Below are 24,761 nucleotides of genomic sequence, written 5' to 3' on the forward strand. Positions count from 1 at the left end.
ACTTAGCAGAATTTTTTTTTTGTGCTTATCACAGTTAATACCCAAATACACTGTAAATTAGAAAACTGTAGCTCAAATGTTACAGCTGTACATTTATTAACATCTCCTCCTTGATACTATCTTTGGTATGACGCATATCAGCAGTTAGTGTTTTTGCTTATACCAACAGCTTTCTGATGGCTAAACACCACCCAAAATTAGGGTTCATAGCCAAAGTCTGAATACAAATATCTTCACCCATAAATATTCTGAGTTATCTCAGAATTTACACAATAATCCAATTAATGAGCTCAAAACAAAGTCTGTTTCTGATCTGTGTGTGTGTGTGTGTGTGTGTGTGTGTGTGTGTGTGTGTGTGTGTGTGTGTGTGTGTGTGTGTGGTTGACATAGCAAGTTGGGCCAATGAATCCTACTGGTAGAACAGACTAGAAAAACAGGCAGAGAGACTTTAGGCACGATGTATGTGTGTGCGCAAACGGAATACTTCACAAACTCGATCTTAATCTAATAATATCATCAAAACACAAACACAGTGATAGTGCCCGGGGTTGTTTGACAGGTATGTGGACACATTTTCTACTTTATTAGTGTTTGTAATGAAATTTACCCCCTTTGGTCATGAAATTTCCAACATATATAATGTTAGTGAAGCATGATATTTATTTTACAATTATTAGTATCACACATTTTAGCCTTGACTTGGTGGCTTCAAACTGTAGAGAGTTGTTTATGTCTACTGACTTAAGTCTTTGATCATAAGAGCAGTGTGTATGAATTCTGATTTAAGGTGGAGTTTGGCTTTAACAAGCCAACCCTTGCACACTCTCTTTGATCTTTTTTTATAACTCTGAGTAGCACTGTTAGAGTTGAGAGCCTGGAAACTGTGATGAGAAGTCTTACAGATCAGAGCTTCACATGTAACAGGCATTTGCGTTGTCTTGAAGAAAACTACCAAACCTAATCCTACTATAAAAATCTAACAGTACCTACAATAATAAACTGAGAGTCATGTAAGAAAAATACAAGTAGCTCTTAATGTGAGATAATGAAAGTCATACAGTATAAATTGAATATTAAATAAAGAAAATTATCATGAGTTGCAATAGGAACATACAAGAATATTATAGTGATGTTACACAATAGGAGAGATGAAAATGCTGCACTATCAATATTTTTACAACAATTCAAATTACTCAAATTACTGTTTAATATGACAGAGATTGCTCTTAATGATGGACCCTCAGACAGTTATAACCCAATTCTGAAGTTCCCTTCAGTTCTACAGATCTTTTTAGTGCCTTTCAGCACTTTGTTTTGGTTTCAGTGGCTCACCTCTCTATCTGTCTATATACTTCCTGCAAAGTGCCAAACGACTGGCGAGCAAAGTTAGTGGCTGGCTGGAGACAGTCGTGAAGCATTCAACAGCCTAAGAGTTAGATATTTCCCTCAAGAGCTGTTGGAGACAAGACCAGAGATGAATCAAGTGAATATTGTCAGGTGGCCAGAGAAATGACTTCAGTTGAATATTAATATTGCTTTTTGTCTTCTGGATGTGTAAGTAAGCAATGGTGTGTTCCGCTGTCCCGCAGTGCCCAAAAAATCAATACATTCTACTTTAAGGTCACCTTTCAACCTTTCAGAAAACATGCATGTGTAACTAATGGCAGTAATGTTGTTTAGTTCCATCAAGTTTCCCAGTAAATCATTATGATGAGGTGGAATGCGTACTACCAGGACCCCAAGACTGGCTCACTTAGATGGAAGGCAGCCATCACATTACTAATAACACCTGTACTTGTAACGTGAAAGTATAAGCTATGAAAAAGATCTGTTTTATGCTACTATATGCTTTTTAAGCCCCCATTGGATTATTACAGGAATAATATGATTAACAAAGTAATAATTCAGATAATGATAATTATGCCACTTCTGCCTGCTTGTCCATCTTTTGCAGTTTGGATAATTATTAGTGCTCTCACTCTTTAGCCCTATCACTTCCTTCCTCCAGTACTACACAAACACACTCTGCTGACAGCCTAGACTTCTGCAGACTCCAGCCAATCAGCCAACCAACCAGTCAGCCAGTCAGTGCATTCCACTGGGTAATTAATCCCATACAGAAACGCATTACTTGGTCACAAGCAGATTAGTTTCCCTGGTCAAAGTAGAGTGTGTTCTGCACAATTGAACACATTCTACAACATCATCTCCAGTTCCAGCCATACATTGCCGAGGCTAGTCACAGTGCCATCACCCCCCTGAGAGATTTTCAACTGTTTGTCACAATATAATAGCAACTGAGACGCAGTGGATTGAAAAGAACTGAGCGTGGCTGTATTTGCTTTTTTTATGTACTCATGAATAGCCCAAGGCACTTTGTATCTTCAGCGGCCTCTGAAAACGAGGATAAATCATTTTTGTGTAGCTTTAGAACATGGTCACCATTACTGTTCCATTTGTATTTCTCTCAATGTGAAACAACATGAAAACAAATTTTGCAGTTTTGTGGCGTTTAGTATTCAGCGTAAAGATTGCAAAGGGACATTGATGGTTGTGCCTGCTTATTGTTTGTGCTCGTCATTGTCAGCCCGGCAGCAGAGGACAAGCTTAAACACAGCAGACAGATCCATTTGTGCATAAATTATCCTTGTTGTTAGTATCAGTAACGAGCCAGTCGTTTAGTGTTAAACACTGAGAAACAGCAAGTGGCCCATCGGGCTCTTAGCTAATTAAGTGCTCAGGCTTCACATGCACACACACACACACACAGACAATCACACACACACACACTAAGCAGTCTGATGTCTGCTACCTGCTTGCTGCCGTGGCAACATTGGCGGCCTTTAAAGGCGATCCAGGAGAACTTCAAAGTCAAAGCAAAACCGCACGCAGGGGTGTGTGTGTATGTTTGTGTGTGTGAAGATGAGTGGATAGGTGATAAAATTAAACAAGTAGAACTGCTCAGTATGTTCTCCATATGCCAGATACTGTGCGGTATGTGCACTTAGTTATGACATGTATTTGTGTGTGCATCCAATTTACTGCTAAAAGTTTATCAGCATAGACGTATTAATAACAATTTATATAGATTGTATATTTTATTTTGTCTGTGTAGAGTAGGACAGCTGACGATGAATGTTTTGGCAGTTCTGATTATTGTTGTCCATATGTAGCATACATGAATGTTATCCACACCCATTTCTTTCCATGGTTTACACCCACTCTTTCTTTCCAGTGTAAAAAAATCACCCTGTCCTGCCATGCAAATAAGCATTGCTGCGTCAATTTCAGTTCCAGGTCTGTGTTACTATAGCAACAACAACAGAAAGCACTACAAAGCTGTGCGGAGAACAAGTTCCTCTCTTCTTCTTTCATCCCATCATGCCTCAGATCATTACAGGGCATTAGCATACAGATTGAGAGATGCACTACAGAGGGAGAAAAAAAAGATAGAGGGAGCTCATCTGGGGAACAGCTTGCCTGCTTTTGCAACAATGACCTCCAAAATCACAATTTAAAAACATCAGAAAACCACCTGAATGGTTAAAGTAGAGAAACAGTCAGTCTATTTCTAGATTACTGTATTTCTCTCTCCATGAAGAGGCTGTCATGTTTTTTTTCCACGCTGTCCTCCATACCATTCCATTCCTCCTTCCTGCCGCTTGGCATCCAGCTGGCTTTATCAAAACCATGTGGCTGCTTAGGTGTGGAGCAGGGTTGTAGAAACTCTGACTGTGTCTCAGCAGTAACTTCTTCTCAGTTTGATCGTTTACAGTCTGGAGTGGCAGAAGCGCCGTCTACTGTAAGTAGCTGGAGGGAAAGTGTGCTTGCCTTTATGAGTGTCTGCACACTGGCTGTGTGAGCGCCTGTCCAAACCACTGCGCACACTCACGCTGTCCATGGATGGTATGTGTCATGGTGTGTAGAATTTACACTAACTCCTGCACCCTCTCAGTAATATAGTTTATCCTTAATTTAAAGTTTCTTGCTGTAGTCCTGTTTTTTCCCTTTTTTGTGTGTACACATCAGACTTCTCTCACATCACACCATCAAGCTAGGTTTTGTTTTTGAGACCTTGAGAAGTGAAAACAGTGATTTTTGGCAGATAATTAACTGTGTGTTTCATTGTGTCGTTTTTTTTTAGTGTCTGTGCATGCATGCCCACATGCTTGCATGAGATAGAACCCCTCTACTCTTAAAGGTATATGGTGCATCCAATATGTTCTTTCATGTTACTTCATGCATACCCTATATCTGTGTGTGTCTTTGAAGTGGTCTTATCTTTCTCAGCATTCCTCTCCCATGACAGAAAGGATGGAGGGAAGTAGGGGTGGTGGTCCAGAGAGGGACCAGGGGTAGCTGAGCAGAGGCTACACAGCCTGCAACCCCAGTTAGTATTGAGGTGCAGGAGCAGGTGGAGGTATGGATCCTGAATATTGAAAAGCTTCACCAGGGCTCAATATTTACTCCCATGGCAACTACACTGAAAGCGGAGGATAGAGACGGGTTAAGCACCAGTTCAATACCACAGACCTGACAAAAGGAAAATTGTAAAGAACTTTTTAACTGTGTCCGATAGTCAGGGTTCTCTCAGTTAAATGACAATTACAATCTCAGATACTCTCACTTTATCCCCATCATCAGTGATTAAACACTGATTTGTAGCCATTTCTTTTAGTTTTCAGGTTTCAAAGTTTGCAGGGGTGTAGTGCGAAGCTTACCAGCTTGTATCATTGCAGTAATGTCTAACACTGTAGAGCGAAAGCTTCTCTTGTCTTTTCGAATATTTAATTAAATTGATAGATAATGAAGCAGATAATGAGTTTCTGCTCTAAAAAATCTCTGAAAAATATCTGATTGATATTTTGACATTTTCACATCATGCTGTAATGATGTTAAATATCTTGCCATGCCTACATGATTGTCACACATAACTAAATTTGACATTTTCACAGTAAGCCAGCTCACTTACAAATATTTACTGACAGTATGAATTTATAACAAAGCAGGCTCAGTTAGTTCATGCTCTGAAACAACTCAATCTGGATAGGTTGTCTTTAGGGCTTTCATTGTTTCATTAAAAACCTTCCAGCTTCATTTTCCATTGTATAATGTTTGGGATATGTAAATACAGTATGTTTACTTTAGGGACTTGTGCCTAGTTGATTTAGCATATTATGCTGTAATCTGCATAATTCTTGAAGCCAAATAGCATCTAAATGCACAGCAAAGCCAAGAAAACCAGTTTCAAACCATGTCATGAGCAAGTTCTCTCCTCTCCTCTCCTCTCCTCTCCTCTCCTTTCCTCTCCTCTCCTCTCCTCTCCTCTCCTTTCCTTTCTCCTTTGAACCAAACCCAAACCCACATTGTTGCCTCAAGATTGAAGCTGTAGTTTGAGTTGTATTTATACAAACAATAAATAACATCCATATTTCACCATGTCAGAACTGTACTGAAGCAGCAAGAGTTGTGTAGAAATATGAAATATCTGTTAAATTTTCCCGGGGTGAAATTAACTGAACTCCAGAGCCATTTTGAAGTATAACACAGACATGTGTTGTGTCTTTTTGTTCTGTCCCACCCACATGTTTATCAACCCACATAGTGGTACTGTCAGCCTGGGCCGCACCAGATTCCTTTTTATCCTTCTCTCTCCTTAGGGTGTTTAGTTGGCTTTGAGGTAAGACACACTAACTAGTGCGAGGAGAAGTCACTGGTTGTCGTCCCCAGTGTTGATCGGAGTCCATAAGCTTCAATGAAGGCAATTTGTATTTGCTAGATTAATTGAAATGTCATCTGTCATGTCCACCAATGTCTGAGCAAGGCAATAAGCCTTTTTCCCTCTGCAGAGTCCACTGATCTGTGGCTAACGCTATACTCGAACTCCCACTGAAAATAAATCTTTAGGGCAGGTATAAATACCAAAAAAATACGGTAAAGCACAGGGTGGAGCATGATTGTAAAGGTGAAGCTTGATTTAAGAATCCTCAACTGTGTAATGCTAACTTCTTTTTAAAGAAGTGGGTAGCAATGCTAGCTGAAGAAAAAACCGTTCCCTGCAAGAACCTAGATGACTGTGTATTGATGTGTGTTTCTGTGAAGGATACTAATAATGCAGCCGCCTCATTTATGTGTATGTGGCCATTTTCTTTCTTATCTTGTTGAGAAATGCTGTTTATAAACAGGCCACATTTGTAGGCAGTTTTAAAACCATCAAGCTCAATAATTCTGTTTTCTACTCTTCTCTTTTCAACTCTTTCTCTCTCCGTCTTTAATATTTTCTTGCCCTTGTGCTGTCTCTCTTTTGTGTTCACTTATTTGTGGTCTGTCTCTTATTCTGTGTCTCTGTCTTTTTTCTCTCCCTTTCTCTTTCTCTGGGGATGCGGATGAAAACCAAGCCTGTTTTATTTTTTCTTCAGAGGGCGCTGAATATTTCAGTTTTGCATTTTCTCTCTTTTTATGTGCTCTCTCTTTTTTTCCAGGCCCCTTTGATGTGTCTGTGGATTCGTTATCATTCCGTTTGGATGAGCTCACAGACGCAGATGCGCGGGCACTCGCATGCACTTGCACACACACCGCGCGTGCACACACTCTCGCTCTCTGTCTTTTTATACGAGAGACCAGAGGCATCCACATGCAAGTGTGCATTCTAGTCTGTTTTGTCAGTCTTTTCCATGCGCTGCTCCACCCACATCACTGCCCATACAATTCTTAAATACTTTGCTTACATGAAAAGAATATTTGCATAAAACAATTAGAGTTGCTTCTTGTGTGCATTGACTTTAATGTGTGTTAATTGTATGTGAATGTTTATATACAGGAAGTTTCTTGTCTCTTTATATCTACCATATGGTGTACACTTGCACACAGGCAGCACGTGGCATTGTGTGGTCAGGGTAGTCCGGAAAACGCCGGCATCCCTGCAGCCCTCCTGTCTGCCAGGCGGCTGGATGGCGGAAGCTCCTTCACCCTCTCTAGCACACACACTCCTCTCTCCTTGCCTCCCTCTCTTCCTCCCCTTTAAACAGCCTTTGAGGGATGAGAGGACTTCCTCTTTAGAGAAGGCACATCTTTAATTTGAGCCTCCTCTCCTTCCACTTTTCTGACCAGAGATCCATTTAAAGCCAACCGGCCGCCCTGGCGCTGGCACCCCTCTCCTTCCTTTCCCTCTCTGTTTCTCCCTGCCAGGCCTCCCTGACTCTTTTTCTCTGTCCTCTCATCTCACCCTCATCGCTCTGTTATTGATGGTGACATGCTGTCTACCGCTCTAGTGACCACACGCATTCAGAGACACACACACACACACATACACACACAGTTATTCTCCCAGGAATCACTGAAGGTGCCATGTGTTTACCTGCTCTCCTCAGCTTTAGAGCATAATATGTTTCAATCTGTCACATACTTGAAATTTAGCGGCAGTGAATCTTTCAGTGTATCCTTAGAGGTATAGGCCCAGCAGCCAGCTCCAACTTTGTCACAGTGCCTTCCTTGAGTAGAGTTGTCAGTCACACACAGAGTTTGGGACTGTGGCTCATGAACAAAGGCCCATATACTTGCACGTGCGTACACCCGTACACACACATACATACATACATACACACACACACACACACACACGCGCGCGTGCGCGCGTTCCGTCGTCTCTCAAGCGAGACACACTCCCCAATTCATTTCTGCTCTGCCTTGGAAGTTTAAAAAACTTGCTATTTCTGTGACATCCTCTTTTCCATCTTCCTCTCTCTTTCCTCTTTCTGTCTTTTTCCATCTTAGCCTCTGCACATATCCTTTGTGTCTGTCTGAGCCCGGAAGGCAGTCATGCAACCAGACTGATTAATAATTACAGAGTACACAAAATTGGGAGAGGGAAAAAAAAACAATTTCTTTGTCGTTTGATGTCCGACATGAGAGAGACCAAAATTACAAAGAGACAGAACACTATAAAGAGGAGAGAAAGCTTGCACATTCCTTTTTCAGTCCTCAGCTTCTGTTCTTTGCTTTTTTTATTGCCTCCTTTTGCTGTTTTTATCTCCTCGGTCTTTCTCTGTTTCTGTTTTTTCATTCAGTGTTCTATCCTTATAAACACTTAAAGTTGCTGCTTTGACTATGGGAAGTGATTAATCATTCAACAAAAATGTTAACTTTGTGATTGTGTGTGTGAGCAGGCACTGACTATATATAATTTTTTTTTTCCTAGGATGTGTGTGTTTCTGTAAGTGCATGTGCGCACACAGTTGCATGTTTATAGTGCTACCTGCTACATACACACACACACACACACACACACACACACAATCTCGACAGTACTCCTTCTTTCTCAGCGTGTTAGTCCTCCCCCAGCGCCTGTTGTGTGCCTGCTGTAAATTACCAGTAGTTGTATTTCTAATTGGTTTAAAGTCTCACCCACCGGCCAAAAATTCCTTCGTCCTCCTGCTTGTCTGTCCACGGGGAATAATTATCCATACACTGTTAGAATATTATTTACAAGGGACCAGGAAAAAAACACACTAACACAGTCACGCATACACACAGTACTGTACATACCACACACTGTGGGGAAAAAAAACAAACAAGCACAGCCAGTCATATTCTCTCTCTCTTTGTTCATTAATCAGGAAAAGGGTCTTGGATTTCATTGGCTGCTGCAGTGAACTTGTAGTGACGGCAGATGTGTCTTTGCTGACTAGAAAAAGTGCTGCATGTTGTGTTTTAGTTCAGAGTTGAACAGTTGCACATTCAGTTCCAACTTTTGTTAAAATTTCATCAGTACACGCTCTCCTGTTTTCAGTGAGGTCCATCCCTAACATTATTGCAGTGTATTATACATGAGTAGCAGGGACAGGAGTACCAAAGTTCATCTGATTCATCTTATTTTAATGGAGTTTTGTATAAATGTCTGATGAAGTATAATAGAAAACAGCCTGTTTTGTTGTCCTTAGTCTAAAAGCATGCATTTTTCATCCAACAATCCCATTCTCTTAAAGTTATCTTCAATGTAGCTGCAAGTGAGTCATTTTTTAAAATATTTTTTAAGTATTCATCACAAGACATGCATTGTATTTGAGTTATTCAAATTTGGTTGGGTACTAAATTAAATTTTCTCAGTTTTCAAGTTCTTTCTGTGCTCACAGAGAGAACTTGAAAAATGTTTATTTAAAAAATCTGGCAATGTAATGTATCCAACTATATACAGGATATGGATTTGTACTATAAATATCAGAACAGCATTCAGGATGACTACAAATTTAATTAAAGACCACCAGGGGCCCCTACTATGTTAAAAGTATATTATATGTTAAGACTTAAGTAATGGTCTATGTGTTGATGTATGTATGATTTGAATTTTATTATTACAAGTAATACATCACTTAATGATATACATGTAAACATTTAAAACAGTAATATTATCCAGATTTTAGTTTGTATTTCAGCAACAAGTTCTCAGCTGCGTGCTGGACTTCTGTTAACTTCTAACATTGCGAATCCAATATGAATATCATCTGACAAACAGCTGATAAAACATGTCAATTGTGAGCACATGCTGACAGCGTTGTTCACTGTCAAGTCTGTGTCCAAGTCAGAAACAAATCATGTGTGTCATTAAGCGTGTCTACAGTGTTTACTCGTCACAATAGTGATCTTAAGAAGGAATCATAATAGGCTTGTCTATGATTAATCTTTGTAATTTTAAAATCATGTTAAAAAATTCTTCAGTTGAACCTCAAGTCAAACGCGTAACTCTTTTTTTTCCCTGTTTCTTTAATTTAGTTTTTGCATATTTTTTCAATTCATTTTGTGTCTTCTTTATTTTCCTGACCCAAACATATATAAATCTGCAAGCGTAAGTGTAGGACATTACTACGTGATCACTTTCTTACTATACATCGCAACATGTAAACTCTCAGGTGGTTTACAAAAATCTTTTTACTCTTCCTACTAGCTCCATCACTCTTTCTGCACTCTATCCATCCACCCTGTGGCACACACTCCTGTCCCCACACACACTCTGTGGGTTGGGCTTGACTGCTGCTTGGTATGGCTGTATATGATGTTGTGGCTGGGCCTCCTGGTTGGGCTCTTGACAGCTCTCAGCATGAGGCTGTCCCTCTCAGTATGCCTGTCAATCCACTCTGCTTGCAACTCTGTGACCTGACATTTGCCAGCAGTAGCAGCAGCATACCTGCACGGAAGACACACACACACACACACACACACACACACACAAAGTTGATAGTGTGTGAAGTGAGTAGATAGATACTGTAGAACTGTATGCTAAATATGACTTTCCTACATTCTCTACACTATATAATAAAACTAAAGGGGTGAGAGAGATAACAAACGGTGTGCTAAGATGCCATTCAACATGTGAAGAGGTTGTCTTTTTGTTGTGTGCAGTAGATTGTTCTGGTTGATATCAAGAGGTAGCACCAGATTAATAACCAAGCCTCGTGTGCCGATAGAACAGGCGGTTTCTTTTTGACATACACTTCTACATCCATCCTCTATTTTCTCTCTTACTTTTCTTCCTTCTTGAAATCACTCTATAACTACTATTTTGAAAGGTTATATAAAAGTAATGTTCACTTCCTTACTTTCTTAACAAAGTATTTCTGGCTTCCTGGTCTGCAATTGCTTTTCTATGGCTGCATATATTCATTTGTGTGTGTGTGTGTGTGTGTGTGTGTGTGTGTGTGTGTGTGTGTGTGTGTGTGTGTGCGTGTGCGTGTGCGTGTGCGTGTGAAGGGAGATGGAGAGCCAGTTGGACAGAGCCAGGGAGAGCCAAAGGCAGCAGATCCAGCAGGCAGATATGGCACTGGAGCAGTTCAAGAAACAGGTGGAGCTCAGCTCTGAGAAGGCCTACGCCGACATGAAACTCCAGGTCTGATATACACGTACAATACACTCACACACGTGCATGCCGTACATGCATAAAAAGCACCACACATTGAATGTACAATGCAAGTTGTTAATGCCGTCTGTGCATACCTGTTTTCTGTTATATGTAAACATTATGTACATCCAGTCAGTCTGTAATATATATATATAATATACTGCACATTAGTCTGGTGCCTTTTTTGTGTTTTCTGTTGTGTGCCAAAGATGGACGCATTTGCACATACACACTTACACCCCTTCCATATTTGCTGTACCACAAATGGAGTGAGCTGTTTGACAGGCAGTAACCAAGACAATGCAGACACACACACACACACACACACACATATTTTGTAGTTGCAGAGACACAGCTTGACCACAGATGCAATAGGGCGCCACGCTGGCTGTGCTTGAATTCCTCCGTATGTCTTTCTCTTTCTGTTGCACTCCCTCTCCCCTCGCTCCTGCTGTCTAATGATTTGCACCATTAGGCCGTCCTACATCCTATCATGGGTCTTTCTCTTCTCTGGCACCTTTTAACTGCTCTTATACTGAAAAAAATCTATATGTAAGAGCCAAGAACATAATTATCCCCAGGCCATTTTCAATCATTTAGTCATTCCAAATGATTGAAATGATTTATAATCCTGCTCGTTAAGCAGGTGCATTCATTTCTCCGCTATCACACATTGACCTCACTTCCTTTCATTAGGCATGACGTGGGCTGGTCAGGTTTCAATGGAGAATGGGTCGCACACATTAAGCAACCAGGCTAATTAGTACATCAGGCCAGCCTCAGGATCAGCCCTCCACACCGCGTGGGCTGCTGCTTATTGGGAGAGTTCACCAATCAATACGCACTCAGCTCGAAACTTCTGATGCTGTCTTACAAGTCAGTTTGGCTATAGGCGTTTTTGTTAAGCATTTTATGGCAATACTTTGTGCGTGTGCTGTATTGACAAGGCAGCACTGAGTGTGGTCCTGAATGTTTTACAGGGATGCATGTTAGGAAGATTAGCAAGTTTTAGTCGCTGATTGGTGAAGTTTTTCAGCTAATCAGTATGTTGTTGGCACATGTAGTGTAAGAAAATGTTGTTTGTGTGGGAGTCAAATTTATGCTTGGATGTTTGTGGGCACACAGAGCATCCATTATACCCCCAGACTGATTTTTTGAAATGGTTGTTGTAATGACAAAAGAGATAAATTGTGCTGTTTGCCTTTGACCTTTATAGAATCACTCACAAAACTGTGAGTTTACTTTGTGAGCTTTCATAGGATGCCGACAGACAACCTTGGTTTACTTTCTTCATTGCTCCTGCTTCTTGAATGCGGGGCCACTTTTTTAAAACTTGGGCAGAAAGTGATATCTTCTTTTTTCAGTGCTTGGAAAATATCTATATTGCTACATTTTACCTTTTCTTCCTCTGACTCTTTTCTCCTGTTCTCATCCTTCCATCCTCTTGCTCGCTCCTTCTTTCCCCATTGAGCCCCTGGCATCCCAATCTCCAATCTGACTTTATCCTCAGCCCACATCAAAGCCACTGGAGAGGGGAGCAGTCTCTTCTGCATCCCTGTCATCCTCTCTCCCTCTTTCTCTCTCCCCTACTTCTCTCCACCCCACTTGTGCATCACTCCATCACGTTCTCCTGCTAAGGCTTTAATGTTACAGAAAGTACTTCAAAAGAAGCTTTTACTCTATTTTTTTCATCCTTCCATCTTTCTTCTCATCATTTTCGTCCTCCCTCTGTCTGCAGATGGTGTTATATCTAAATGGATTATCTGTATCACTCCCTTCCTCTGTCTATCTTTCTCTCATTTTGAAATCAGCATCCCACTTTTCGACCGCTCTTAAAGGAAAGAGTCTGCCCTATTTTGGTTAGAAAAAAAAAAAAAAAAAGAAGCACCATACGGAATCAAATCTCTGTTGCATACATAGTTCAAAGGAGGCTTCAGCATTTTAAATGGATTAATCAAAACACATTTAGCATTTCCTGAGCATTACACACAGCATAGCCCAGATACAGAGGCGTTTCAGTAAATTACATTTTCAATTGTTGTTGATTATCGTCACCTGAACAGAAAATATGAAAGTGGTAGGGTGCAAAGGAAGTTGAGTTAAATAGCAGAAATATTGTCAAAACCCTTTTTTCCAGAAAAACAACAACATCCACAAAGATCCAGAAGCTTATGACTTTCTTAGTTCTAACTGCGCCTCTTTTACTTGCAGTTATTTTCTTGCACCTGTAAATATATGAATGACTGTGAACTACTGGTATTACATATTTAATATTAAAATTAATATTAAACTTTGATGTATAGGTTAATATATTGATGTGCTGTTACTATAATATCATTACAGTTAGATCACACATAATATGTTAATTATATTTCTTCTCAGTGCCAGTTCATTAATTTTAATTGAAAGAAAAATATAAGAGCAGCATCACCCTGCTGCAGGTGCATGGTGTATTTTGCAGGTTCTGCATGCATTACATTTATTGTCCTGAATATACATCTATGAACTAAAACTAGTGTTAAAATATGACATTTTGAGTACATTTCTATGTTTTTGAACGTTTTACACAAGCATTTTACACTGTATGTATTTAAATGTTTAATGTTTTCTTTCATGGCTTCAGATGGAGAAGGTGGAGGAGGACCTGATCCGCTCCAAGTCCCTCAGGGAGAACCAGGCCAAAGAGTTCTCCCAGCAACTTGATTCACTCAGACAGAAATATGAACAGCAGGTCTGTATGAGTCTGTAACTTCATGTCCATCTGTCTGCAGCATGCTTATCTACCTGTGTCTGCATGTGTAAATAGTTCTCGCTTCTGTGCTGCTGATATATCCAGGGGCAAGAATTCTCCTCTTGCTTCCATCATCATCATCACATTATTATCTTCTCCCTATTATCAGTGAACACTTGGCCCGTTGGAGCCAAGGGGACTGACATCCATTTGGAATAGTCTTGTTATTCCTCCCCATCTGTTCTGCCTGATTAATTTCTCATGATAAGGGACACGCTTTAGATTAAGCTTAGATTGCGCCTCAATAAATATCTTAAACATTGCCAGTTGAAAACTAATGCAATCTGCATAGCAGACTCACAGTCGCCTTATCATCCCATCTCTGTCACTCTTCTTCGATTAGGAGTCTAGAAACCATTTTCACAACTCATTGAAATCTAGCTTGCTGATAGGAAGACCATCGGATTTAATTAAACTACAGAAATGGATATTATCAGAGGCAGCCAGTGTCATTGTAGGAGGCACAGAGCGTAGTCTGTATTTCACTTTAACCTCACTGGCCTGCCAGTACGATTCTATCTTTTGCTCTATACTGTTACAGTGTGATTGAATACTTTAGCCATAAAGGGTGAGTAATTAAATTAAATCTAATCTTGTCCTTAGACAATGACATTGTTTTCCCAGAGTGTTATCTTCAGTGTCCCTTTTATGTTTCTCTGTGCAATTATAATTGATTAATATTCTTCACTACTGAATCCCCAAATTCATATTTTAGTTGTATATAGGACACAAAATCCACCTACTTATTGTGAGTAATAAATGTGAGTAAAACACCAGGCAAAATAAACAGGATTGTCAGTTGAGGTAGGAATAGTCATGAAGGTTTGCATAGCAAATAATTGCACAATGTGATAAAGGATATATGAATTCGTGTATTCCTGGATTGCTATAAAATAATAAATAATTATTAAATCCTGGAATTCCTTTAAATGACATAAAACAATAAGTTGCATCTCTCCATGTCCATATGATGCAGTATGATCATGTGGCACCACATAAGCCTTGAGAGTGTACAGGACTAACTGGTGTATCATCTCTATTTCCCATCTGTATCCACAGCATGATTGATTTCCAAGCAGTAAACTAGCACTCAGCGTGTCTGTTAATAAGCATGCTAACCGCCTTTCCAGGCCAGATGGAGTTTACACTGCATGTAATTTGCTGTAGATTGTTGTAAGTGGAGGCTATGAGACTTGCATTATTTCCATGAAATACTGGAGAAAAAGTTATCTGTTTCTGATTTTCTCCATGATTGAGCAGTTGTTTGTAATTATGACATTCATTGGGGAAAACAATGATTTTAAAATGGCTTAAATTGGATGTATGATGTATTATATTGAGATTTTTTAAAGAATATTCAAAAACAAATCTGAGGAAGGTGGGAAATATAGGGTTGTACTTCTTGCTGCAAGAGGATGTTGTCATAGAAATTAGACAATGGCGGTTAGACAGATTACATTTATATCCAATTTTCCTCCCTATGTAATGGTCCAGTAACTGTCAGTGTTTTATGTGCCAACTACAGTAAACTGTCCTGAGGAATCTCACGTTTTTCTATCATGTGAAAAACATGTAGGCAATCAAAGCTTTGCTGAAAATATTCAAGTGATGATTATCATCTGCTGTTATGCAGAGTGGGGGTGCAGTTGACAGTTGAAGACAACTACACAGGGTTACCAGCACATCAGGAAGCTTTTGTCTTAAAGATAAAAACATATAAAGATGAAGAGCCTGTCTTTGTGATGGTGCTGATATGAGTGGTGGTGACATTAGCTACACTGTTAGAAGGGCAGACAAAGGAAGAGTAAATGTGTCTTAGTATGCACATGAGGATGGGAGATTTTTCATAAGTTGCTGTGAAAACAGTTGTTTCATATTGTGTCTACATTCTATATACTGTGTATTTGCACACACACAAGCGTGATCACAAGTACTTAGCGCCAACATGAACCTAGGTGCTAGTTTTAGTTGGTCTTGTTGGAGATGATAATCTCACCCCCAGCCCCTGACGTGAGCAGTTCTGGGTTCTAGACCAGCAAAGTGTTGGTGCTGCTCTTGAACCAGTTTTCCTGGCTGAGAGTTCGGTATGTGTGGACCCGTTCTTCCATGCTTGCATGTATGTGTGCATTACGCCTCCACTGGTGTCACAAGATTGCCGGGGTCAAGTTTGGCCATTCAGATGCTCACAAAAGAACATTCCCTCAAGGGCAGCTTCAATGAGACTTTAAAAGGGAGTTATGTATGAAGGAGTTGTTTTCCAGCTGACCCCTCTTAGCAGCTGGACGTCATGGTGACCTGACAGAACTCTGCTTCTTGACGTTGGAGTGACGTAGTGAGGTCAAATGGCTGGTTCGGAGTCACGACCCTGAGAGTTAAGGGAAATGTTGAACAGCCTCACTCTTCAGATGTTAGGTTGGGACAATAAATAATAAAAGAGTCGAGAAGATAGATATACAAGTGTACATGCTGTATAAACAGACAAACATGCACTTATATCCATACTCAGCGCCACTTACTGGCCATCTTGAGTTCAAACCCTACAGTGAGGAATTAGAGGTTTGTCTCTCTTCCACTCTCCCTCCCCTCACAAACTCACCCCAGCCTCCCCTGCTGAGACCAGACAGGGCTTCTGTTCTACTCGCCTCTACACCCTCCTCTTTCCCAAACATTTCAGATTTCCCCCCTGGGGTTGAAAAAAGCCCATTACCTCACTGTCCTGTCTCAATGCACACACGCACAACCATGTCAGCCTAGGCTGACAGGAGTCATGCTGTGCAGTAACACCCGACCCACTCTGTATCTGTGGCACCCAGCTGTGCTATAACCAACTCAGTCTTCCCTCACGCCGGTGCCACACCGGTCCCTTTAAGAATCGGAGCACCCAGCATCCTCCACTGCACGCTGGCGCTACGTGATGTCACAACTAGGCTCCTTGCTGGGTCTGCTCTCTGTCATCTCTCCGTTTTTTTGTTATGCTGTTTTTCTCACAACGGATCTATCTTTCCCATTTCTTCATCCTCGTTGCACCTCAGATCCCCTCTTTCCTTGAAAATCCCCTTGGCCCAAGACTCAAAAAGGAGCGAACACTATACCAGGATCTCCTTTCACAGTTTCTGTTACCGCACGCCATGCTGTCCTGCTGGGGAGTTCTTGAAGCAATTGCCTGGTTATCAATCAGCTGTAACTTGTGTGACTGAATCTGACTGTATGAATCTGACTATCCCTGTGGGACAACGTATTCTGGCTATGGATCTGATCTGTGTCCTTGAAAGGAAAATGAGGGCAGTTCAAGTTTGTCTGTCCTTGGAATATACTATAGGCAACATCAGCATTGCCAGTGGCGACATGTGGAAGATGTTGCCCACATTCTGCATAATATTTGTCTAATGGAGCTTTGTGGTGTTCTATTATGTACTGGAAAAATGGCATATGTGTGAGGTATCTTGAGAGTGCACTGTATGTGTGTGTGTGTGTCTACCATGCCACTAACTGAGCCACAGAGATAAAATACTTTTTTATCCGGATATAAATCCTCCAATTGCCCTTTTAAAGGGCATTTAGCAAAGCTCTCCCAAAAGCTGAAGGGTAAATTCATGGATGCCAAAATGAAGTGTCTATTGTGGCCTTCCTCTCAGTGCTGGGGTTGGATTCTGGCTTCCTGTAGATAGCCCCTCATTCATCACCTGCTCTGAATAGCACGCAACGTCTGAAGATAGGGCCGTGGATAGAACAGGCACCGGGCATAGAGGCTGTGGATCTCCACTTCTCTGGCAGGCCAGGTAGGGTGCCGTCAAGCACAATGTGCAGGGGATTAGCTTCAAAGCAGGGAAGCGAATGGGCCCCAGGCCCCTGCTGTCCTCTCATGGCTCCGGCTGGGGCTGCACGGCGGGATGGTGTGGGGGTCACTGGTCCCCCCGCCATGGGGGAGTGGGAACGGAACAGAGTCTGGGAAAGGCTTGGGGGTTCGGGGCTGGGAGTTTCGCTGCCAAGGCTCACCTCTCAGCAGGTGACTCCACTCACAGCTATACCAGGACACAGACTTGCTTCAGATGATAGGATGATTAAGTCCTGAAAAATTGGAGCTTTGGGTCCCATTAGAAGTGTTTTCTTTTCCCCTACTGTATTGTGTGTAATTGGTTGTAACTCCAGTGTGACAGAAGTCTTCAGTATGTTTATTCCATAGCCAAGCCTTCCTGTTGATTTGTGCGTACAGGTCCTTGCTGTATTCTGACTTCAGGTATCCTTCATTAGCAGCATAAACTTCAATGATAGCAGCCTGGCAATTCCTGCTTTAGCATAATCCCATTAATCGTGAAAACATGGAAACTGATATTGATTAATGGATGGAATGAGTGGATTTAAAACCGGTTGAATTATGTACGAATGAGTGTATGAATGTATGAATGAGTGTAATTGCAGGTAAAAGTAGTATCAAGAATCTTTTAGCAACTTATCAGTTCTTCTCAAAGTTTTTGCCGTCCTCACCTCCCTATTCAGTTTTTTTTTCTGAACTCGGTTTATAATGATCATCATAGTCATCGCCTAAGCGGATTTTCGCATGCTGTCAGGCGCATAGCATGGGGCATTGGATAGTTACTGCAGCCAGATGGCTAACCCCTGCCAGCTTGCATGCATAGCCCAAACTAGCTGCTCTTTTATATGCCGATCGCAGAATAGGGCGAGGGGGACAGATTTAAAAAGAGAGAGGAGTGGGACATTAGGGGCCAGTCTGTACAATTGGCAGGAGAGGTGGGAGGGCGGGGGAGCAAGCCAGATGTAAACATATCACATCATGTCGTCCTCTGACAATGTGAGGACGCGGAGAAACTTTTCTCGCTTTTTTTCCCACCTTCCTACCAGTCTCGCCAAATTGGTTGGGCACATGGGTGTTCTGGGCGGAGGGAAGGGGTAGAAGGAATAGGACGAAGAAAGGATGGATGGATAGGTGGATGGACAAGTTGTCATGACGACAGGGTTGCTCTGAGTGTGTGTTGGCTGATGAAGTCTCCCTTTGCCTGCTTGTCCAATCAGATGGCTGAGCAGCGCATGCAGCACGAGCAGGAGAGGACGCGGCTACAGCAGCAGCACAGCACGGAAAAGGACAGCCTGGTCCAGGAGCGCCAGCGGGAGGTGAGCAGCCTGGAGAGGCAGGCCAGGGCCGCCTTGCAACAGCACCAACAGCACACCCAGGAGTGGAGGAAGCGCGATGCCCAGGTAGGGGGTCTCCACTGATCCACGTTTGCGCACACACACATGCTGACCCACCGCTCTCCCGTGGACAACCATTTTGTATTTTGCCCATTGACGTTTCCCTGGTGTTTCAAAAGCACAGCGGGTTAAGACACTTTTCTACTTGAAGCTAGATTGATATTGATATAGGATTGTAATCATTTTACAGATTGCTGTTTCTTTTGGTACGAGCTTACATAAGAATTTAGTTATTGCTATTTGAATAAAAATCATTTTTGTTTGGGTAATAACAATGGTGCACTTAAGAAAAAGTTTAAAATTGAATAAACAAAACAACTTCTAACGTTTCCTTTTTTACATTTTTCTAAATAATTTTTTATCGCAGCAGAGTTTCGTGATAGAAGTGTAAAGACTTGATATCCATAAACCGCAGGTAGCCCGATGAAGGAGAAGAAATTTGTTCCGTTGAGCGCCAAGCTTTTATTCCAAAACCTTGGGTTGAATTTTTCTTTTATTTTCCGCTGTACGGTTGTGGACCAGCGTCAAGCGCCCTGCGCTCCCACCGAAGTGTATCTCTGCATGGCATTCTCCTCTCACCGCAGGTATCCATCTCCCTCTGGAAAACGGTGGTTATTCCCTTATTACAGCACGGATGGCCACAATGAGTGCATGACATTTGGGTCTATATTAATGGACATCCCTGACACAGAGAATTCTGTTTCCATTTAGCCAAATCAGCAGCAGGTCTTCATCTCATACCCCTCACTCTGTTTTCGCCTCTCTCCAGCCTAGGCTAGCTTGGAGCTCTGTGGGAAACCATTTGACAAACCAGCCCCCAACTTGGAATGGATTTGACTTCAGGCTTAGTGATTAAATGGACATTGTCAGCATGCAGAAATCTTGGTTTATTGGAGATAGGGACTCAGACAGACATGTGATATTTGTTGACAAAATGTGCTCAGTCCAAATGTGGGCACAGATGGTTCCAAACACCAAATGAATGGAGAAGAAATCAAAGTTAACATAAACTATTTTATATATAATTTCATCATCACTCAGATCAATAATTGGGGTATTTAAGAGATAATTTACGATAACAACTAATAACAACAATTGATTTCTGTTTCCTTTATTTTAAAGCCTATTTTACTTGTAAAATGCTACAACATTTGAAGACTTAACTCGCCAACTTATCCTTTTTGACTTGCGTCTTTAATTCTTTGTTGATGTTTACATTTTTGTTGTTAACAGTAAAACTAAATGGGGTATTCCCAATAACATTCAAAGTGACCACTTCTCATTAGGTTAAATGTCAAAACATTCTGTTACATATTGAGAAAATCTTTTTATTGACCACTATTATACCACCATACCAGTATCCTACCGTACTGGTTGGCTTCCATCACAGCGGCTTAAAATGTTTTTTAAAAAGCTAGAAACTGTATGACATGAGGGAATGCTGCTTTTTTCCCCTTTTCATTCCCTATCTAATGTTCCCTTTTCTAATATTTTTGGGAAACGTCTTTCACAGCACCCATGGCACCAGCTAGTGTGTTATTTGGTTTTCTTGAGATGCCGTCACAACGGGACATTTCTGCTGATAACATGCCGTCCTAGTCTTGTCAAAATGAAGTGTAGTTTGACAAATCTCAGGATCTCAGGAGGCGACAGAAAACAAACTTCCCCAGTACCCATCTCATATTCTCAATTCCTGTTTGCTCGTGCAGCATTTTGAGCAGCGATCAGACGCCTGCCTAATGTCAGATGTTAAAGCAACAGAAGTCAAGATTTTCACTCAGGCCTTAGAAAGATGGAGGACAGGATTGTGAGGTTTCTGAAACTGTTGGGGGTGTGAGTTGGTTCGACTTCCTGTGCGGAGCACTGTTCCATGGACGTGCTGTTAAAATGACAAGAAGCTGACACACCACCAGCAGATATGTATTAAAGATGAGCTTTTTTACATTGAGCAACGCCACTTATTATTAAACACTTTTGCATTACCAAGGTTGTTTACCCCTTGAGAGCTCTGTATCTGTCAAACTGATACAAACCCACAACTAATGTGGCCCTTCACTGGAATCTTTTTAAACACATAAAACTGTGCTGTGAAAGTGGTGAAAATATTAATTGAATTCTGAAAAAGCAGCATTTGATGATGCATGCAGAAAACATAGATCACTCCTTTTCCAGCACATACTACAGCTTCTTTTCTTTCTTTCTTTTTTTCTTTCTTTTGTACTTCTGGGAACCACAGGACTTTTGCCAGCCCATCAAACAACACACTCCCACCACACCGGTCAGATGGACAATGATATTATCATCAAGTGACATGTCAGTAACAGGCAACACAAATGCCCGCTCTGGCGACTGAGCCTAGGCCTCATTATGTCTGCCTCTTTCCTTTCTACACTTTCTCTCAGTCTTCCTGGAATCAGTGGAGGGACAGTTGCAGCTAGAAAGTTGGCTAAAGGAACAGCAAATGTCAGTCACACACCCGTGGGATGAGTAATACCAACTCATCCCCTTGATGTGGCGGGACAGTAATAAATGGCATTCCTGACTCTTGCCTTGTTTCTGAGAAGGGGAGCCAATGAGTCGTTGTAGCGACTGTAGGGAAGAGCTAAAAAAAAAAAAAAACTTACACAGGGACACATTGTCCTGATCCCACTAAAGTTTGTTAACCAAGAAACTCTGACTTTGCCCACTGTGTAGCCGCTACACATTATTATATCAGCTATGTGACCCATGGGGCTTCCTTTGTTTCCAGAATGATTACATTCAGACTTTAAGTTATCTTTCCTTTGCTGATTGAGCCTTATGTGTTACCGGTTATGAAATCTCTAATGAATTAAATTAACCTGCTGGGTTCAAGGCCTGGTGTGTAGTTGGCTTCCCACTGACTCTGGGGATTAACTCACAATTCCCAGACTTGTGGACCTGAGTCTGACTGTTCTCTTAAAAGAATAAACTACTATACTACTGCTTTTAAAAATACCTGGATGTGAACGGAAGCTTTCATTTGACTGTCTGTCCAGGATGATGAAATGTCTTGCTGGTGAAGCATGTTTGCCCGCAGCCATTTCTGTGTTGTTCTGTTAGCTGATCAATGCCCCCCAGAGGACGAAGGAGTTTCACTGACTGTTTTGGAGATCCATCACCAGCATACCTTCTAACATGCCCAAATCCTGGTGTAGTGGTCTTTCTATTTTACCTCCTCTCTAGAAATATTGTGAGGAAAAATGAACGGTGTGTTCACATCCACCCATGGACTGTTAAAAATATGTTCCACATAGAAAACTATATTTCACTGAAGTCACACAAGACAAGAAAGTTTCAACTTGCTTAGAAACTTTTATACCACTTTGTTATTTCCTGTTCTCCACAAAGTGAATCTTTTTATCTTCTTAAAAGCATTTTTGAAGAATCTAAAGATTCATTTTATGATCTCATGAAACAATTAAACATATTTCACTGTTGCTATTGTTCTTAATTTACTCCATTTTGTATCTATGAGGCTTTTCAATTGTTAAACATTAGTAAGAGTTTCACTTCATAAACTTGGGCCAGCATTATAAATTAATTTGAGGCCTTGTTTTTTTTTTTTTTTTTTTTTTTTTTTTTTGCAAAGAACAGAATTTGTTGGTTCTGTGCAAAACCCATCATTCATATTTTTTTTTCCACCAACTCCTCGTCAAAACTCATTTTATGGGTGTTATTTTCTCAAATAATTATGTCTTTTTCTAAAGGAACGAACACACCATCTGGACTTCAAACAGCATGGGCAAGAGCGAGAGTCTTGTGAGGTCTTTCTTCTGGGCTGTGATGGACTAAATAATGATGCTGTCAATTTTTCAAAGCATTTCAATCCTAAGTATGTGATTAAGATGAGTCAAATGAAGAGGGTGATGACAGAATAAGTCAAAGCTAACAGGATGTCTGATGAAGAGAACAAGGCAGACAGCTAGACTAGTGCGGACAGTGATTGTCTCAGTGCATGTGTGTATTGTCATTTACCAAATGATTGGTCCCTGAGATCTGGTTTTGTCAAGTGAGTCTTGTCTTGTTACTCAGTGATCTCCAGTAGATGATGCGTATCCCACTGAGCTGGCATGTCACTGTGATTCTTTAAATGATTTCATCACATTGTCCCATATACAACTGAATATTTATGTTAGAACTCAGCTGATTTTATTTGATTTATTATTTTTTTCACTCAGAGCGATTGATCGTGACAAAGTTGTCAGTGACTGATGCTCTGTGATGTGTTGAGTGTTACAGTATATTCTCTGTCAAACCATGAAGCCATTTAGTATGTGCATATATCACATCTTGGATTTCAGCTAGATGAATTTTTATGTGACTGACAACAGTAAAACATTCATTATGACACTCTTAAGTTTACTTTGCTTAGTTTAGTCAAATATCATCCAGTAATGCTTATGTATTGTATATATTTAATTTAAAACTAACACATTAAGTTTTGGTTTGAGGGAGAATCTGTCAGTTATATCGCTAACACAATGTCACTGTACACATAAAATACTGTATCTACATAATGTGGCTTTAATATTCACTTACATGCTGCATGGCTGTAATTGCAGCTGTCAGAAACAAATTGGAAAATTTGACAGTTTACTTAAGTTTTAAGCAAGAAAGGAAAGTATGTTTAGAATTAGTGGCGGGCTAGATAGTTTGACTGTTCTATATTGTTTTTATGATTCAAATTGTCTGTATATAACCAGGGTGCCATTGAAAATGAGACCTCAGTCTCAATGGATTCCCCTGTCTAAATAAAGGTTAATAATAATAATAATAATAATATACAGTATTAAACACAGAAGGTTTAGGCAATGTTTAGTAAACAGATAATGAAGCAAATTGCGTCAGGGAAATAGTCCGTCCATTTTGGAAATATGCTTATTCGATTTCTTGTCATGAGTTAGATGAAGAGACAGATGCCGCTCACGTATCTGTGCATTAACAACAGACCTAAAGGCAGGAGGCGTTTAGCTTAGCTTAGCTCGAACACTGAAAGCAGGTTGAATCAGTTGGCCTGGCCCTGTCCAAAGCTGAAAAATAAGCCCACCAGCACCTCTGAAGATCTCTAACACAGAGAATCTCATTTGTTTAGTCTACAAAAAGTCTTCTCATCTCTTGTCCCAAATGTTTCTATTTCTTTGAAATTAAAAACTTCTAAGAGTCGAAAAAGTGTAGACATAAATTAAGTTTCTAGCTGAGGATAAAACAGTTTAAGACAAAACTTTTCCACCTTATTATGATTAAAAGATGACTCTGTTCCATTAAGCTGTGCCTGTGGGCCAGGGTACTGGTACTGGCATGTGTAGATGGAATACAGCTATTATAAGTGTTATTAGTTAGACTTGTGTTTTCCAAGTCATAATATCGACTGTGATAGAGGTCACCTTCATGTAATTCCTTTATATATATGATATATAAAAATGCAAAAAGATTTTTACTGTCCCATGTGACAAGATAGTTTCTATAACATGACATTAAACTGCATTTTAACAGCCAATTAATCTATTAAGACTAATATTGAAGATGTACTTAAATGATTAACCATTTCTCAGTCAGTTTGGTTTTAATCAAATTAATCAAAGATAATAAAGCCGACATCGCTGAAACAGACACTCTTCTGTTATTAATTATGTGAACACCATCAAAACAAAATGCAATTTATTATTGTCATTGAAAGACGACTTGCATATCATAGGCGAGTGTAGAGGAACATCCTGGCTGTTCAGGCCAAAAAGTATGTTCTCTAAACAGCTGTCATAATACAGATTGCAAGGACAGTAACACATGGGTTAAAATGTTATCAGTACCGTGGAGTTATTGAGGAAGAGCAGTGTCATACAATATTTTAAA

At 40.6% G+C, this 24,761-nt stretch overlaps 1 protein-coding gene across 4 annotated transcripts in view; it reads left to right on the forward strand.

The window, feature by feature from the left end:
• Window positions 1–24,761, forward strand: part of cep112 (centrosomal protein 112) — a 99,773-nt gene that overhangs the window by 35,107 nt on the left and 39,905 nt on the right. For all 4 annotated transcript variants that reach the window (XM_087178511.1, XM_023423220.2, XM_023423219.2 and 1 more), the window contains 3 exons: window positions 10,744–10,879; window positions 13,515–13,622; window positions 18,714–18,896. In XM_087178511.1, the coding sequence (XP_087034637.1) occupies window positions 10,744–10,879; window positions 13,515–13,622; window positions 18,714–18,896 (427 nt within the window). The remainder of the gene's footprint in view (window positions 1–10,743; window positions 10,880–13,514; window positions 13,623–18,713; window positions 18,897–24,761) is intronic.

This window comes from Seriola lalandi, unplaced genomic scaffold (genome assembly GCF_002814215.2).
Source record: "Seriola lalandi dorsalis isolate HSWRI2012SDOR001 ecotype SW California unplaced genomic scaffold, Sedor1 jcf7180002054690, whole genome shotgun sequence".
Taxonomy (NCBI): Eukaryota; Metazoa; Chordata; class Actinopteri; order Carangiformes; family Carangidae; genus Seriola; species Seriola lalandi.